Genomic DNA, 14,937 nt, shown 5'->3' on the forward strand with positions numbered 1-14,937 from the left:
GAGGCTCCATCTCTTGAGGGGAAGATCTTACAGTGCTCACACTTCTAGTCTCCCTTTCATATGCAACCAGGGCAGACCCTGCTTAGGGGACAAGTCATGCCAACTACTACCAGACCAGCTCTCCTCTCCGACCCTGCTTTGCCTGGGAGCTGCCACCATTAACAGGGCAATAATAGACACTGAAGGCAGCAGACAATGCTAACTCCAAGCGGCTGCCTTGTACCGAGTCAGATCATCGGTCCATCTAGCTCAGCATTTACACCAGGGCTGCTCAACTTCAGCCTTCTGCAGCTGTTGGCTTACTATTCCCATAATCTCTGGCTATTGGCCACTGTGGCTGGGAATTATGGGAGATGTAGTTCAAAAACAGCTGGGTGGGGGGCACCTAAGTTGAGCAGGCCTGCTCTACTGACTGGCAGCCGCTCTCCAAGGTTCCAAGCAGGAGCCTTCCCCAACCCTCCTGGAGATGCTGCCAGGGATGAGGTAACTCAACAAGACAAGCCCCGTACAGTAGCAGACACTGACCATTTCAGAAGTACTGTGGTTAGACTAGGCCGGCACAACTGCAGCCCTCCAGCTGTTTCTGGACTACAACTCCCATGACCCCAAGCCACAGTGGCCAGTAGGGATGATGGGAGTTATAGGCCAGCATCTGCAGGAGGGCCAGAGTTGTACAGCCCTGGGCTTGACCGACAGACAGAACCAGAAAGGCTGTGGTATGGCCAAGTGTTTTTATTGCAAAGCCCTTTTAGTCAAAGGACACCACCTACAGTGCCGAGCTCTATGCAATGTGCATTTTGTGGCAAAGAGACTAATCTAGAGTTGCTGGCCAGCCGCAGTGCCCGAGAGCACTTGTGCCTTCCTTCTTGGCTCGCGGCCTACTTCCACCCCATCTGCACGCACCGTTTGCATCTCGGAGTCGTATGTAGCTGGGGTGCAGATACTGCTTATGGAAGAGCCAAAAGCACAGCACGGCGGCCTCTCGGAGTGATGCCAAGAAGCACGCCTCTCTGCAGGATGACTTTCAGGATGGGGTTGTATGCAGGCAGTGCCTCACCAGAGCTGGCAGGAGGTACCGCAACTGCTAAGAAGGTGATGTTGCCACCCACTCCTGTGGTGGGACCCCTCTTCCAGCCCTGTGCTGCTTCCTTGCAGCACGACCCCCACTTGACATTTCTGCTGACTCCCAAGGCTCAGAAAGAGACCCAGTGCCGTCTGCCCATGTAATCCAGCCCCAAGCACCCACATCTGTCCCCAAAGTGTCACGCGGGGCCCAAGGCGGCTGTTGGGGCAGCTTAGACAATAGCCACCTCTTAAATTGCGGTGAGCGTGACCAGCACCAGCGTGAGCTTAAGTGGCAATCCGGAGCACTTTCCTATGGAAGCAAGCTGGTGGTGCGTGTGGTTTTTTTTAAACCCGTCGCCTGTCTTTTGCACTGGGCAAAATGGAAACGCAGCAGACAAGATTCAGAGGCTCGGGAGCGTTCTTCCAAGGCTGGATTGCTGGATCCAGCTCCTTTGCTTCTCAGACCCGTAAAGGAGCAGACATGAAGTCCGGGACTGGCAGAGCCCGCAGCCTCAAGCCAGGCCGTGCCAAGAACGCCGCTTCCAGGCAGGCCACGGTTTCTGGTGCGTAGAAGCCCTGCAGCACGCCGCTCAGGATCATCTCAGGGAGCAAGTCTGAACAGAAGAGGAAGAGGTTAATGGGGACAGACTGTTGCCTGGAGTGGAAAGGAGGGACCGAGATCATGCCGGGGACGAGTCTGCCTTTCCCTTGAGTCCAGGAAGCAGAGCTATCCCTCCAGGTTGGATCTGCTCCCCTCCACTCCCTGCAAACCTCATTTTAGGAAGTGGCTTTTCTAGGCTTACCTGTGGAGGAGGGGAGTAGATACGGATCCCTGTGGAAGCGGATGACCGGCCGGTGGGACAGGAGGAAACGGGGGCTACAAGGAGACAAAGACAACCCACCTTTGTCATTGGAATGAGCAGGAAGGGTTCAGGGATCTGTCTCCTTGAGCGAGAAGAGGCCACCCACCGCTCAAAGGTGATTTAGTCACTCCCAGAGACTTGCCAAGCGAGCAAGAAGTTGCTGGTTCGAATCCCCGCTGGTATGTTCCCCAGACTATAGGAAACACCTATATCAGGCAGCAGCAATATAGGGAGATGCTGAAAGGCATCATCTCAGACTGTGCGGGAGGAGGCCATGGTCAACCCCTCCTGTATTCTACCAAAGACAACCACAGGGCTCTGTGGGCGCCAGGAGTGAACACCGGCTTGACAGCACAACTTTGCCATTACAGTGGTGTAGGGCTAGTAGGGGGATCAGGCACGTTACCACCCTTCCAATAACTGTAACCATAAGCAAATATTCAAGTTGATATGATATATACACACTATCTACTATAAGACCACATTTTAACAAAATTATTAAATATTAGAGTGTCTGAAATATGCAAAATACATCAGTAACTTGAATCCAATGATGTCTAAGTATTCTAATTCCATTAGATGTATTTTGCATGTTTCAGACCCTATCGTATTGAAGGGTTCTTGTGAAATATGATCTTATAGTCGGAGAAATTCTCTTGCCAGTGGGTACAAATGTATCAACTTGAAAATTTGCTTATGGCTACAGTCATTGAAAAAGCAATAATGTGACTGATTCTCTTACTCTTGGAATTGCCCGATGGCTAGACTAGGTCTGGCAGATCCTAGATTCAAATCCTCAGTCTGTCATGAAGCTCATCGGCTGATCTTCAGCTAGCCTGCTTTAAAGTAAGGGTGGTGAGATAAAACAGAGAGAGGGGAGTGCCACATACACCACCCTGTCCTCCCTGGAGGAAGGGGGCAGGGAAGATAAAACATACAGTTAATACACAGAACACTTGACTACAGCTTTCTCTTCCTCCTCCTCCATTAGGGAGTTGTGTCCAATCTGCAAACAGACCCCGTTCAAAACTTGCATGTGTCAGCTGCACAACTAAGAGGACCAAGAAGCTCATGCCTATAAGCAGCTTAGCCAGGGTCAAACAGAAGCCCTTGTCTCTCTGCCCCAATCCAGAGCTAGCAAAGCCTGAATTATGCTCAATATGTAAAACATGGGATGTGCTGCTTTGTTTACATCACATATATACGTTGCAGCATTCAGCTTGGGCATGGATGGAGTTTTGACTTTGGAATACAACATATACACAGCCCCTGGGGGGTGGGGACACACCATGCATGTGTCATAGGACCCTAGGAAGCTGCCTTATACCTAATTAGACCGTGGGTCCGTCTAGCTCAGTATTGTCTGCACTGACTGGCAGCAGCTTCCCCAAGATTGCAGGCAGGAGTTCTTCCCAGCCCTATCTTGGAGATGCTGCCAGGGAGGGAACTTGGAACCTTCTGCATGCAAACATGCACTGTAGGATATTGCCCTTAGGGTATGAAGCCATTCTGGGAAGAGCAGCTGCATGCAAAAGGTTCCAAGTTCCCTCCCTGGCAGCATCTCCAAAATAGCGATGAGAGAGACTCCAGCCTGCAACCTTGGGGAAGCCGCTGCCAGTCTGGGTAGACAATACTGAGCTAGATGGACCAATGGTCTGACTCAGTATATGGCAGCTTCCTATGACCCGATGTTCCACAGCCAGGGCTCTCCAGGACAGGCCTGTGGCCTAGACTCTTCTGTTGCCCAGCTTTTTGGCTCACCGCCACCCCACCCTCCCACCCACAACACTGCCTGGCTCAGCAGAAAAGAAAAACAAGAACTTGCCTGGTGTCGTGCAATGAGAAGTCACTCAGGGAGCTAGGAAGAAAAACAGCATGTGAGCCTAGAATGCCATGACGGTGGTTTGTTCTCTCCCTCCCTCCCTCATGCACACAGTGCAAAAGCTTGCATTGGTGCCCCTACCAAGAAGAGCAGCAACAGGTAGGTTTAGGGCACATTCAGATCTTTTACAAGGCCCAGCTGTGAGCCACGGGGCAGGAGAGGAATACAGTGGCCACAACTAGATATAGGAAGCTGCCATATACTGAGTCAGACCATCAGTCCATCTAGCTCAGTATTGTCTACACGGACTGGCAGCGGCTTCTCCAAGGCTGCAGGCAGGAATCTCTCTCAGCCCTCTCTTGGAGATGCTGCCAGGGAGGGAACTTGGAACCTTCTGCTCTTCTCAGAGCGGCTCCTTCCCCTAAGGGGAATATCTTACAGTGCTGAGTGCTCACACATGTACCATTCAAATGCAGCCAGGGTGGACCCTGCTTAGCAAAGGGGACCATTCATGCTCGCTACCACAAGACCAGCTCTCCTCCCATCTACAAGCTTCTTTGCCTTGTAGAGCCAGATGTTACAGCCATCACCAGGCAGACAAGAGGGATTGCTCTTCACCCGACTCCCACTCGGTGAAACACTCACTCCGAATTGCTGGCCGTGGGGTCTTGCTGAAAATGCCAGAGCTTCAGAAACTCCAGTAATTCCTTGGGAAGCTCTGTGTTGTACAACAGGATGCCCTGCAAAAAAACAACAACCCAGAACCAACAGATCCAGTAAGGCAGGGCTTCTCAAACGAGGGGCCCTCGCAGGGTTCCCTAATACAGCGATTCCCAGACGATGTTGACTACAACCCCCATCAACTCCAGCCAACTCAGGCCACAATGACCAAAAGGATTGGAAGTTGTAGGGTTGCCAACAGTCCCGGATTAGCTGGGACGTCCCGTATTTCCGGGGGGAAAGTGGTCGCCTTATCCAGGGCGCCATTTCCCCCGTATTTTGGCTGCACCGCACGCGCCACCAGGGAAGCTGCAAGGTGAGCCATGGGGCGGTGGGGGGCTGGAGCTGCTGCTGCAAGGCTGGGGGGGGCATTGTTGCTCCTGCTGCCCGTGGCCAGGGGAAGCGCCGTGCCAGCAGGTGAGGAAGACTGGCGGCGCATGCGCAAGGCCCTCTCCCGGAAGCAGCACTGCTGCCAGGCCTCCTCTGCTCCCAGCTCCCTGGCGGCGGCGGCTGACCTCTGAGCAACATGGCCGGCAAGGGCTCCAAGGCCGAGGCCCGTCCGCTCAGGGCTGAGGTGGCGGCTGGGCCTGGAGAGAGGAAGCCGGGAGAGCGCCTGCAGAAATGATGGCCCCGCCCGTGAGACTTGTGTCCATCTTGTGTGTCCCCTATGGGGTCCCGGCATGTTGGCACCCCTAGCCCGGAGCTGAAGGCCAACCACAGCTGGGGGCCCTGGGGAGGAACGTGCTCTCCGGCTCCGTGTTAGGAGCCCTGCGGCCCACCAGCCTCGCCACTGACCTGGAGGTAAGCTTCCAGGCCCTGCCGCCGCTGCTCCAGCACTTTGGACATCCAGTTGGGCACACGCTTGGGAGGGAATTCCGGGACTCTGCATCTCTTCTTGATCTAGGAAAGAGCACCGGGGCATCCCGTCATTGTCCTGGCACCAGCGGGGGCGTCACTCTCCACGATGCAGCTCCAGTTCCTCCGCCAAAGCCAGCCTGCGACAGGACTGCCCCTTGCAACTCCGCCCCTGATCTGGCTTCCACAGATTATGTCCAGCTTCTCAAACCTGGGTCTCCAGATGATGTTGGATTACAACTCCCATCATCTCCTGCAACAATGGCCTTTGGCCAATATTGACTTCCCACTGATGTCAGTTGCATTGATTTACTTTTATATCCCGCTCTTCCTCCAAGAAGCCCAGAGCAGTGTACATGGTTATGTTTATCCTCACAACCACCCTGTAAGGTAGGTTAGGCGGAGAGAGACGCGACTGGCCCAACGTGAGTTTCATGGCTGAACGGGGATTTGAACTCAGGTCTCTATGGTCCTAGCACAACACTCTAACCATTACACTACACTGGCTCCAACAACATATTTTTGTAGTCCAACAGCAATTGGGGACCCAAGTGAGAAGAGGAGAGCTGATCTTGTGGTAACAAGCATGACTTGTCCCCTTAGCTAAGCAGGGTCTGCCCTGGTTACATTTGAATGGGAGACTAGAAGTGTGAGCACTGCAAGAGATTCCCCTCATGGGATGGAGCTGCTCTGGGAAGAGCAGGTTTCAGGTTCTGTCCCTGGCTTCTCCAAGACAGAGCTGAGAGAGACTCCTGCTTGCAACCTTGGAGAAGCTGCTGCCAGTCTGTGAAAACAATACTGAGCTAGAGAGACCAATGGTCTGACTCAGTATATGGCAGCTTCCTATGACTTCAGTTTGCCACACACAGACTGGGTGAATTCACATTCAGGTAGTGACAAAGAAGCCAGATTTCTAGGATATGTGAGATGACTGTGTCCTAGAACAGCTGGTCATGGAACCAACCAGAGCCTTGGACTTAATCCTGAGTGGTACACAGGACCTGGTGCAAGATGTCAGTGTCATGGAACCTTTAGGGAACTGAGTGTGATCAAATTCAGCATACATGCGAGTAGAGAACCACCAAAGAAGTCTAACACAGACACTATGAACTTCAGAAGAGGAAACTTCTCTAAAATGAGGAGTTTGGTGAAAAGAAAACTGAAAGGGGATCTCAGGAGAGTCACTTCGCTCCAGAATTTATGTATTATTTATTCATCCAATGTATATACCACCTTTCCTAAAGTGGCTCAGGGTGGTTTAGCCAATGTAACAGGTGGGGATCTCGGAAATTACAGGCTGGTTAGCTTAACGTCTGTTCCAGGCAAATTATTATCTACAGTGGTCCCTCTACTTACGAAATTAATCCGTTCCGAATGCACATTTGTAAGTCGAAAAGTTCGTAAGTCGAAAAGCGGTTTCCCATAGGAATGCATTGGGAACGGATTAATGCGTTCCGGAGCCTAGAAAAAAGACCCAGACCCCCAGTAAGGCTTGCAAACTGCACAGGAACATTTTTTTTCAAGAATAAACAGGCAGTAAACAGGCAGGCAAGTCAAGGAAACCACATGTAAAATTCGTAAGTCGAGGAAACCCCATCTAAAAATTTGTAAGTCGAAAAAACCGCATCTAAAACCGGATCTAAAACTGCCGTTTGTAACTCGAAAAATACTTATGTTGAGTAGTTCGTAAGTCGAGGGACCACTGTACATTTTATATTTACATTTTATATCCCGCTCTTCCTCCAAGGAGCCCAGAGCGGTGTACTACATATATAAGTTTCTCCTCACAACAACCCTGTGAAGTAGGTTAGGCTGAGAGAGAAGTGACTGGCCCAGAGTCACCCAGCTAGTATCATGGCTGAATGGGAATTTGAACTCGGGTCTCCCCGGTCCTAGTCCAGCACTCTAACCACTACACCATACTGGCTCCCTTCAGGGGATGGGGTCACTCTGGGAAGAGTACCTGCCTGCTTGCATGCAGAAGGTTCCAAGTTTCCCTCCCTGGCAGCATCTCCAAGACAGGGCTGGGAGAGACTCCTGCCTGCGACCTTGGAGAAGCCGCTGCCAGTCAGTGTAGGCAAGACTGAGCTCGATGGACCAATGGTCTGACTCAGTATATGGCAGCTTCCAATGTTCCTAAAGCCCATGCACGCAGAGGGACTTGTGCTCCACTAGAGGCAGCAAATCTGGGACACAACATTGATCCACACACACACACACTCACACGCACCCTTCTACCTTTTTATGGAGGGCGTGAAACTCGCTGTAGCGCTTCTCCAGGGCATGCTTCCGCCCGTTGCACAGAACTTCCACTCGGAATACCTGCAAAACCAACAGAGACGTGTCCGATTTGCCCACCCAGGGCTGCTCCTGCCTGCCAGACAGGCCAAGACCACCACCAAGCAGGAAGAAGGCCCTCTCTCTTCCTTTCTGCCCCGCAATGCCCCGCAGCTGGCTTTCTATGGGAAAGCAAAAACCCCTGCACAAAAGCCTCTTTGAGTCCAGGCCTCGCCTGGGCTGTGCTCCTCCTCACTGCCAAGCAGGGTGGGGGGGAAAGAGCACTCAATACACTCGACTCTGTACTGAGAGCGGCCAAGAGAGGCCCTCGTCTTGGGCTGGAGGGAGGTTTGGAGCTGGTTTGCGGCCAGCGCACGCTGGGCAATTCCTGCTGCAGCACAGGCAAAGTACTGGGCTTGCTCGTCTCTCCTCCGCTGAGGTTGAAAGCCCGAGGTTGTGCTAATATCATGGAGAACCTGCCCGTGCTTATGTGCACATTGCTCAAGAGCGAGAAGAGCCAGGAAACCCGCTCCCTGGACATTATGGAGGCCACTGTCGTTGCGTCTCATGCTCCGGGATGGCCACCATGTGACGCCACAAAAGCGAAGGCCCACATCCTCCTCCTCCTCCTCCTCCTCCTCCTCCTCCTCCCCCTCTTCTTCTTCTTCTTCTACTGTGATGCTCTTCCACAGAGCAGATTCAAATACTTAGAAAAACATTGCAGCACAAGCGCTTGGAGGATCGCACCATTTCAGAACGCAAGCAAAGGAAGACCTGCTAACTGAGCAAAGAGGCACCTTTTAAAAGTGGCAATTCTCTTTTTCTAGCAGAGGGAGAGCAACTGGCCCTATCCGTCCCCAGCAGCACAGCATTCCTCCAGGGGCTGTTGCTGGTGTCTATCTTGTGTTTCTTTTTTAGGATGTGAGCCCTTTGGCGACAGGGAGCCCTTTCATTTCATTTCATTCTCTGTAAACTGCTTTGGGAACTTTTTTTTTAAAGTATATAAATATTTGTATATGTATATAAATATTTGTATTTGTATATAAACATTTGTATAGAGGTATATAAATATTTGTCATATTTGTATTTGGACACTTCCTCTTTTTGCATGCAGGAAGGCAGCATGGCAGGAGAAGGCAAAGTTTGAGCTCTTCTCCCAACATGCTCTCTCACCTAGAAACACATGCGCAGTAAGGGAGAACATTTGTGTGACAAGGGCTGTGTGTGTGTGGTAACAGGCTAGCAAGTCACACCCATCTAAATGAGGCAAATCTGCATATATGTTCTTGTTTTGCATTTTATTCCACTTCTGTCCACCATTATTATTTTTAATTATTATTATTAATAATAATAATAATAATAATAATAATAATAATAATTATTATTATTATTATTATTATTATTATTATACCACTTTTCAACAGAAAAATTTCAAAAGGGGGAAAAATACTTATAGGATGGGGATGGTTCCCTGTCTCCAAAGGGCACACAAAGAAATCCAAGGGAGTCACCAGCAACAGTAATTCATTCAGCAAGCTGAGCTGAACTGAATAGGACAGCTGGCTGTTTTTTAAATCCCTCCTTTTCCTCTCCTATGTTGGTTGTATCCTATTACATTAAGCTGTGTTAAAGGATTCCCCCTGCCCTTATAATTACATGTATCATCATCCTTGCTTATGTCTATAAACTGTAACCTTATTGCAATAAAGGAAAAATAATAAATAAAAATAAAAAGGGAAGTTGCTCTTTGCCTGCTAAATACTAGAGAGACACTACTTTAAAAGGTGCCTCTTTGTCCTGTTAACTTAGCAGGGGTCTTTTGTCCAGGTAGCACTATGGAGGGCAACAGAAGAAGGGCTGTGGTGCTTAGTGGAAGGAGCATCTGCTGTCCTAGGTTCAATTCCCGACATATCCAAGTGGGTCTGGGAAAGATCGCTGTCCGGAACCCTGGAAAGTTGCCACCAGCCAGTTCAGATCACGTTTAGACCAGCAAGACAGAGCAACCAATGATCCAATCCAGTATCAGTCACCTTTATATGTTCCCCCGCTGACTGGTGGGCCAACTGTGGCGAAACAGGATGCTGGACTAGATGGGCCTTGGGCCTGATCCAGCAGGGCTGTTCTGATGTTCATATGACTGGCCGTCTTCTGGACCATCCTCCTGAGTGATGCAGGAAATCCTGCTCAGAGCATCCCTAACAGATGGCTGTCCAGCCTCTGCTTTAAGATCTCTGGCAAGGGAGAGCCCAACAACTAGGTGACCAGTGTTCCCTCGAAGGACCTATGAGCAGGTGTATCCGCTCACAGATTTTTAAAGTCCGCTCAGTTCATTTTAGATCCCGCTCAGGTTGAATTAGGAAGGCCCCACCCTGAATGCAGGTGCGCACACACTGCCTTGATCCTGCCACCCAGAACAAAACTCATTCTGCCCACAGATGGAAAAAAGTTTGAGAACATTGCAGGTAACCAAGTCCATTGTCTCCCTATTCTTCTCTCTCTCATAACATCCACCTGAAATCTGCCTTCCTATGATGTAAGTCTATTCGGTCCCGTCCTTCCCTCTGGGGCAACAGAGAACAAAGGCCCTTTCACATGTTATGTTCAGCTCTTTTATGAGTGCACAGTGTAGTGTACACAGGCACAGATCTGTTCCCAGGTACAATCACTCACATGTTATGCTGAACACAGGCACAGAAGTACACTTCCTGGCTGTACCGCGCATTGGGAAAGCCTGTATCCAGGTCCACTTGTCAAATGAACGCAGGTACAGCCATTCTCACACACACATGCAGGAGTGTACAGCATCGTGTCTGAACGGGCCTCCAGCCGTTGCCCTTTTCTACATGCCAGTCCTTCCGGTATTCAAGAGCTCTCTCATGGCTCCCTTCCATTTCCCCTTCTCCAAGCAAAACACAGGGGAAGGCCGGCACGTTGAGCTTTCTCAGATGTCTCCCGGTGCTGCCTGCACGGATGTCACGGCTGCCATAAACGGAGAGAAGCCGTTTTAAGAACGAAATGGATCCTCAATGTGCCCGACGTTCCATCTCCCCGGCTGAAACGTCACACTGCCTCGGCCTGCGCACAGTTTTTCCTTACGGAAGAAAGCAAAGCAAACGCCGCAGCAGAGGACTGCCACAGCCACGCCCAGCTCAGCTAAACAGAAACTCATCCAGGCAACTCAGCATTCAAAGGCGCGACCATCACAATTTGCCGTTTGATCAGGGCGAGGTCCGATGGAGACGTCCCATCCCAAATATATGACTTCCCTCACTGGAACCAGGCTGGTCATGTCCCAGGTCAAGTTCCTCGTGTTGCCGGCACGCTTTTGCATTGGCCCTGCCAGAAACAGGCAGCCAGAAAGCTGATGCACCTTAAGATCAACAGGTGATGTGCCCCACTCAGGGTGGGTCTATCTGGGCAGTCACCCACCCACCTGAAAGGGGGGGGGCAGCTGAGCTTGTGCAAGCCGCATAACTGGGCAACACTGTCACACTTCCTCTGCTTGAGCCCCCACTTTCCTTATGAACAAGGAAAAACTAGCAGGGAGGGAGCAACTGGCCCTGTCCACCCCCAGCACAGCATCCCTCCAGTGGCTGTTGCTGGTGGCTGTCTTATATTCAGTTTAGATTGTGAGCCCTCAGAGAGAGAGAGAGAGAGAGAGAATGTCAGTGAGTATCAGTCATTCCACAAAAAAGGGCCCTTACTCAAAATTAAATGTAGTTCCTACTGGGCCTTTCCCAGACATCAGGCTTTACTGTGGGATCAAGAAGGGCGAAATACTGCAAGTTACGGGGGGAAAGAAAGGAAAGATCGTGCCGTTGGTGTCGACTCCTGGCACCCACAGAGCCCTGTGGTTGTCTTGGGTAGAATAGAGGAGCGGTTGACCATGGCCTCCTCCCGCACAGTGTGAGATGATGCCTTTCAGCACCTTCCTATATCGCTGCTGCCCAATCTGCCCCCAAACCCAATGCAAACATTTGAATTTTTTACCATAGACATAAATTGGGCGAAGCTCCGATGCACAATGAAGAACTCCAGTCATGTCTGGAGTGCTTCCCGATAGCTCAACATAGGAACACAGGAAGCTGCCATATACTGAGTCAGACCATTGGTCTATCTAGCTCCGTATTGTCTTCACAGACTGGCAGCAGCTTCTCCAAGGTTGCAGCCAGGAATCTCTCTCAGCCCTATCTTGGAGATGCTGCCAGGGAGGGAACTTGGAACCTTCTGCTCTTCCCAGAGTGGCTCCATTTCCTAAGGGGAATATCTTAGTGTTGCTCACACATTGTCTCCCATTCATATGCAATCAGGGCAGACCCTGCTTAGCTATGGGGACAAGCCATGCTTGCTACCACAAGACCAGCTCTCCTCTCCTAGGGTCTAGGCTCACAGGGTCTTTGCTCTTTGACATAAATCTGGACAATACGTGAACGCCCACTGCCCTTCCGAAGTAAAATTGCTGCCTGGCAGAGTTGCTGGTTAGGGAACATAGGGCGCTGCCTTCTGCTGAGCCAGACCATTGTCCATCAAACTCAGAATTGTCTACAGTGACTGGCAACAACTGTCCAGGGTTCCAGACAGGAGTCTCTCTCAGCCCTACCTGGGGATGCCAGGAATTGAATCTGGGACCTTCTGCATGCAAGCAGATGCCAAGCAGCCATAGCCACCCACCCACATATGTGCTGGAAAGCCTGTTACACGTTCACTGGAAATGCCAAGCATTCATTTAACTGTTCTGGCAGCTTCTCAACAAACCCATGATTCACATCCATGGGCAAGAAGAAAAGCACTGACGCAGGCCACTAGAAACCTGCCTCCCAGAGTGTGTTTGTTTTACTTATTCTTTTAATTTATATAGCCTGCTTTTCATAATAACCCCAAGGCAGCTGAGAAAACATTGTTTAAAATCACCGTTAAATGTTTAGAATTACAACAGGCATCATAACCACCAGAACATGAAAAGATACCAAAATACCGATGTATCAGTGTAACTGATGGCTAGCAAAAGCCTCACCAGTTACAGCCACTGAGGGAGGGGCACGTGAGAGCACACAGTGCAAATGCAGTTACCGTGGGGCATAAACACCCCATCACCTTCAGAGCAAGTTCAAAATATCACAGCATTTGTCTGCAACCTTCCCTGGCAAGAGCAGCAAGTAGAAGCAGGGGCATAGCAAGGTTGGAGTGGGCCCAGGGACAAGATATTAAAGTGGGCCCCTCACTGATATACACACTTCACAATATATAGTGCACTCCCACTCACATCCCCATTATGATTACAGTGAATATCTAGCTCACATTGAATCTAGTTTTTTTACTCTCTGCTACTGCCGATCTCCAAGAGGCTCAACGTAATTCATAGGGGGCGCAATACGGGTGGGGAGTCATGTGACATGCCTCTGGGGGGGGCCTTCGAGGAAGTGGGGTCCCGAGACAACGGCCTCCCCTTGCCTAATGGTAGTTACGCCCCTGTGTAGAAGCTACCTAACCACATGTACAACTGTGCAATGCCACCTATCTAGCAAAAATGCCTAGTTGCTTCTGAAGTAAGCAGCAAAGTCATCGAGGAAAGACATCCATCCTTTTCGGCATTCACTAGATCAAGGGTTCTCTGACTTAGGTCCCCAGATTATGTTGGACTAATCACTCCCATCACCCCAGCCCACTGCGGGATGAGAGTCCAACAACATCTGGGGACCCCCATTGGAAAACCCCTCCACTAGATTAAAGTACCACGCCATGATTAAAGTATGGTACGGGATAACTACTCGACCGCACTCTCACCGACTTTGTGTTATGCACCCCCACCGCCCTGCCAAATCAGAACAAGGTTTTGTTTGGTGGGTGGGTGTGTGCGTGCGTGGGCAGGAAGGGTGTGTGCGTGCGCTCGGCCTCATAAACAAGAGTCCCCCACCCAGCATCAGCCCCCATGTCCAAACTGGGAGCCTTTTCTCCAGGGCACGTCATAGGCGTGACTGTTCCCTTGAGGACACCTAGAGCACCTTCCTTATGAGATAAGGTTACAACACCTGGGGCTATTTCGTTTAGAAAAAAAGACAACTGCGGGGAGACATGATAGAGGTCTATAAAATCATGCAGGGTGTGGAGAAAGTGGATAGGGAGAAGTTCTTCTCCCTCTCCCATAACACTAAAACCAGGGATCATCCCATGAAATTGATTGCCAGAAATTTAGGAGCAGCAGACGGAAGTACTTTTTCACACAACGCATAATCAACTTGTGGAATTCACTGACACCAGATGTGGTGACAGCCAGCAACCTGGATGGCTTTAAGAAGGGTTTGGATAACTTCATGGAGGAGAGGGCTATCATTGGCTACTAGTTGGAGGGCTGTGGGCCACCTCCAGCCTCAAAGGCAGGATGCCTCTGAGTACCAGCTGCAGGGGAGCAACAGCAGGAGAGAGGGCATGCCCACAACTCCTGCCTGTAGGCTTCCAGCGGCATCTGGTGGGCCACTGTGTGAAACAGGATGCTGGACTACATGGGCTTCCTTGGGCCTGATCCAGCAGGGCTGCTCTTATGACTCGAGGCACAGGCGGTTCACACGCCTTCCCCTACGCGCGTCAGGCACTTGCCCCCAGAACCGGCGCGTGCGAAGCGATCCCAAGTCCTGCCGCCTCGCAGTCCCCACATCGAGCCTCTTTCTCCCTCGCTGAGTCAGGAGCAGCCTTTCCCCTTTCTGGCCGCGGCAGATAAGCCCCTTGGCCGCTGCCCGCCCGGTCTTTGCAAAGTCATCGCCAGCCGACACTTTCCCCCCAGGAGGAGGCGGAGGAGAAATGCCAGGCGCTGCCAAAGCCGCGCACACGACGGCAGCGCGGGGCTCGGGCCGCCCTGGACGGGATGGACGCGACGTGCCGGCCGGGCGCGGGCAGCTCTCCGAGGCAGCAGCTGGTGCCGCTGCTCCCAGGAGGCGCGCGCACGGCGGTTCTCCCGTCCTGCCCGGGGTCGGAGAGGGAAGCACCCAGGCATCCAGCCTTGCTTCGGGGCAGCCCCAGCTTGCCGGAGCCTGTCGGGGGCAGCTCGGCCCCTCCGCGCCTGCTGCCTTCCTTTGAAGCCGGCCACTCACCCACCACTCACCGTGCGCGTTTTCTCCGGGCTCCGGTCGAGCTCCGACGCCCGCAGGCGCACCGACGGCACCGCCACCTCCAGCCTCATCCCGCCGCGGGCTCGGCCACTCCAGCGCCCGAGGGGCTCATTCATTGCCCGGCCGCGCTGCCCCGCCCAGCTCCGCCCAGATCCGCCTCGGCTTTTCAGCCGGCCGACGGGGGAGAGGCGGCGGGCTGCGGTCGCTCCGTCCGCCGCTGCCCTGAAAGCAA

The 14,937-nt window shown here is 51.8% G+C and overlaps 1 protein-coding gene across 3 annotated transcripts; it reads right to left on the bottom strand.

Annotated features, from left to right (window-relative positions):
- Positions 1–717: 717 nt before the first annotated feature.
- SNX22 (sorting nexin 22) lies at positions 718–14,937 on the bottom strand. Of its 3 annotated transcripts, XM_053272789.1 has the most exons (7): positions 14,699–14,937; positions 7,564–7,647; positions 5,266–5,370; positions 4,396–4,490; positions 3,754–3,786; positions 1,869–1,942; positions 718–1,679 (listed from the first exon to the last, which is right to left on the bottom strand). In XM_053272789.1, exons 1-7 carry the CDS (start codon positions 14,819–14,821, stop codon positions 1,525–1,527), a joined length of 669 nt encoding a protein of 222 aa, XP_053128764.1. In that variant the 5' UTR covers positions 14,822–14,937; the 3' UTR covers positions 718–1,524. The 3 variants fall into 3 exon arrangements, with proteins under 3 accessions (XP_053128764.1, XP_053128767.1, XP_053128766.1); XM_053272792.1 differs by lacking the exon at positions 7,564–7,647; XM_053272791.1 differs by lacking the exon at positions 3,754–3,786.

The sequence above is a fragment of the Hemicordylus capensis genome, chromosome 10, assembly GCF_027244095.1.
Source record: "Hemicordylus capensis ecotype Gifberg chromosome 10, rHemCap1.1.pri, whole genome shotgun sequence".
NCBI lineage: Eukaryota > Metazoa > Chordata > Lepidosauria > Squamata > Cordylidae > Hemicordylus > Hemicordylus capensis.

Bases quoted from the DNA above. Each gene is read 5' to 3' on its own strand.
- SNX22 (XM_053272789.1), bottom strand. From the start codon at position 14,821: ATGAATGAGCCCCTCGGGCGCTGGAGTGGCCGAGCCCGCGGCGGGATG. The intron at 7,648-14,698 runs GTGAGTGGTGGG...TTGGTTTTGCAG, and splicing joins GCCCGGAGAAAACGCGCACG to GTATTCCGAGTGGAAGTTCT. The intron at 1,680-1,868 runs GTAAGCCTAGAA...TCTTCTGTTCAG, and splicing joins TCTACTCCCCTCCTCCACAG to ACTTGCTCCCTGAGATGATC.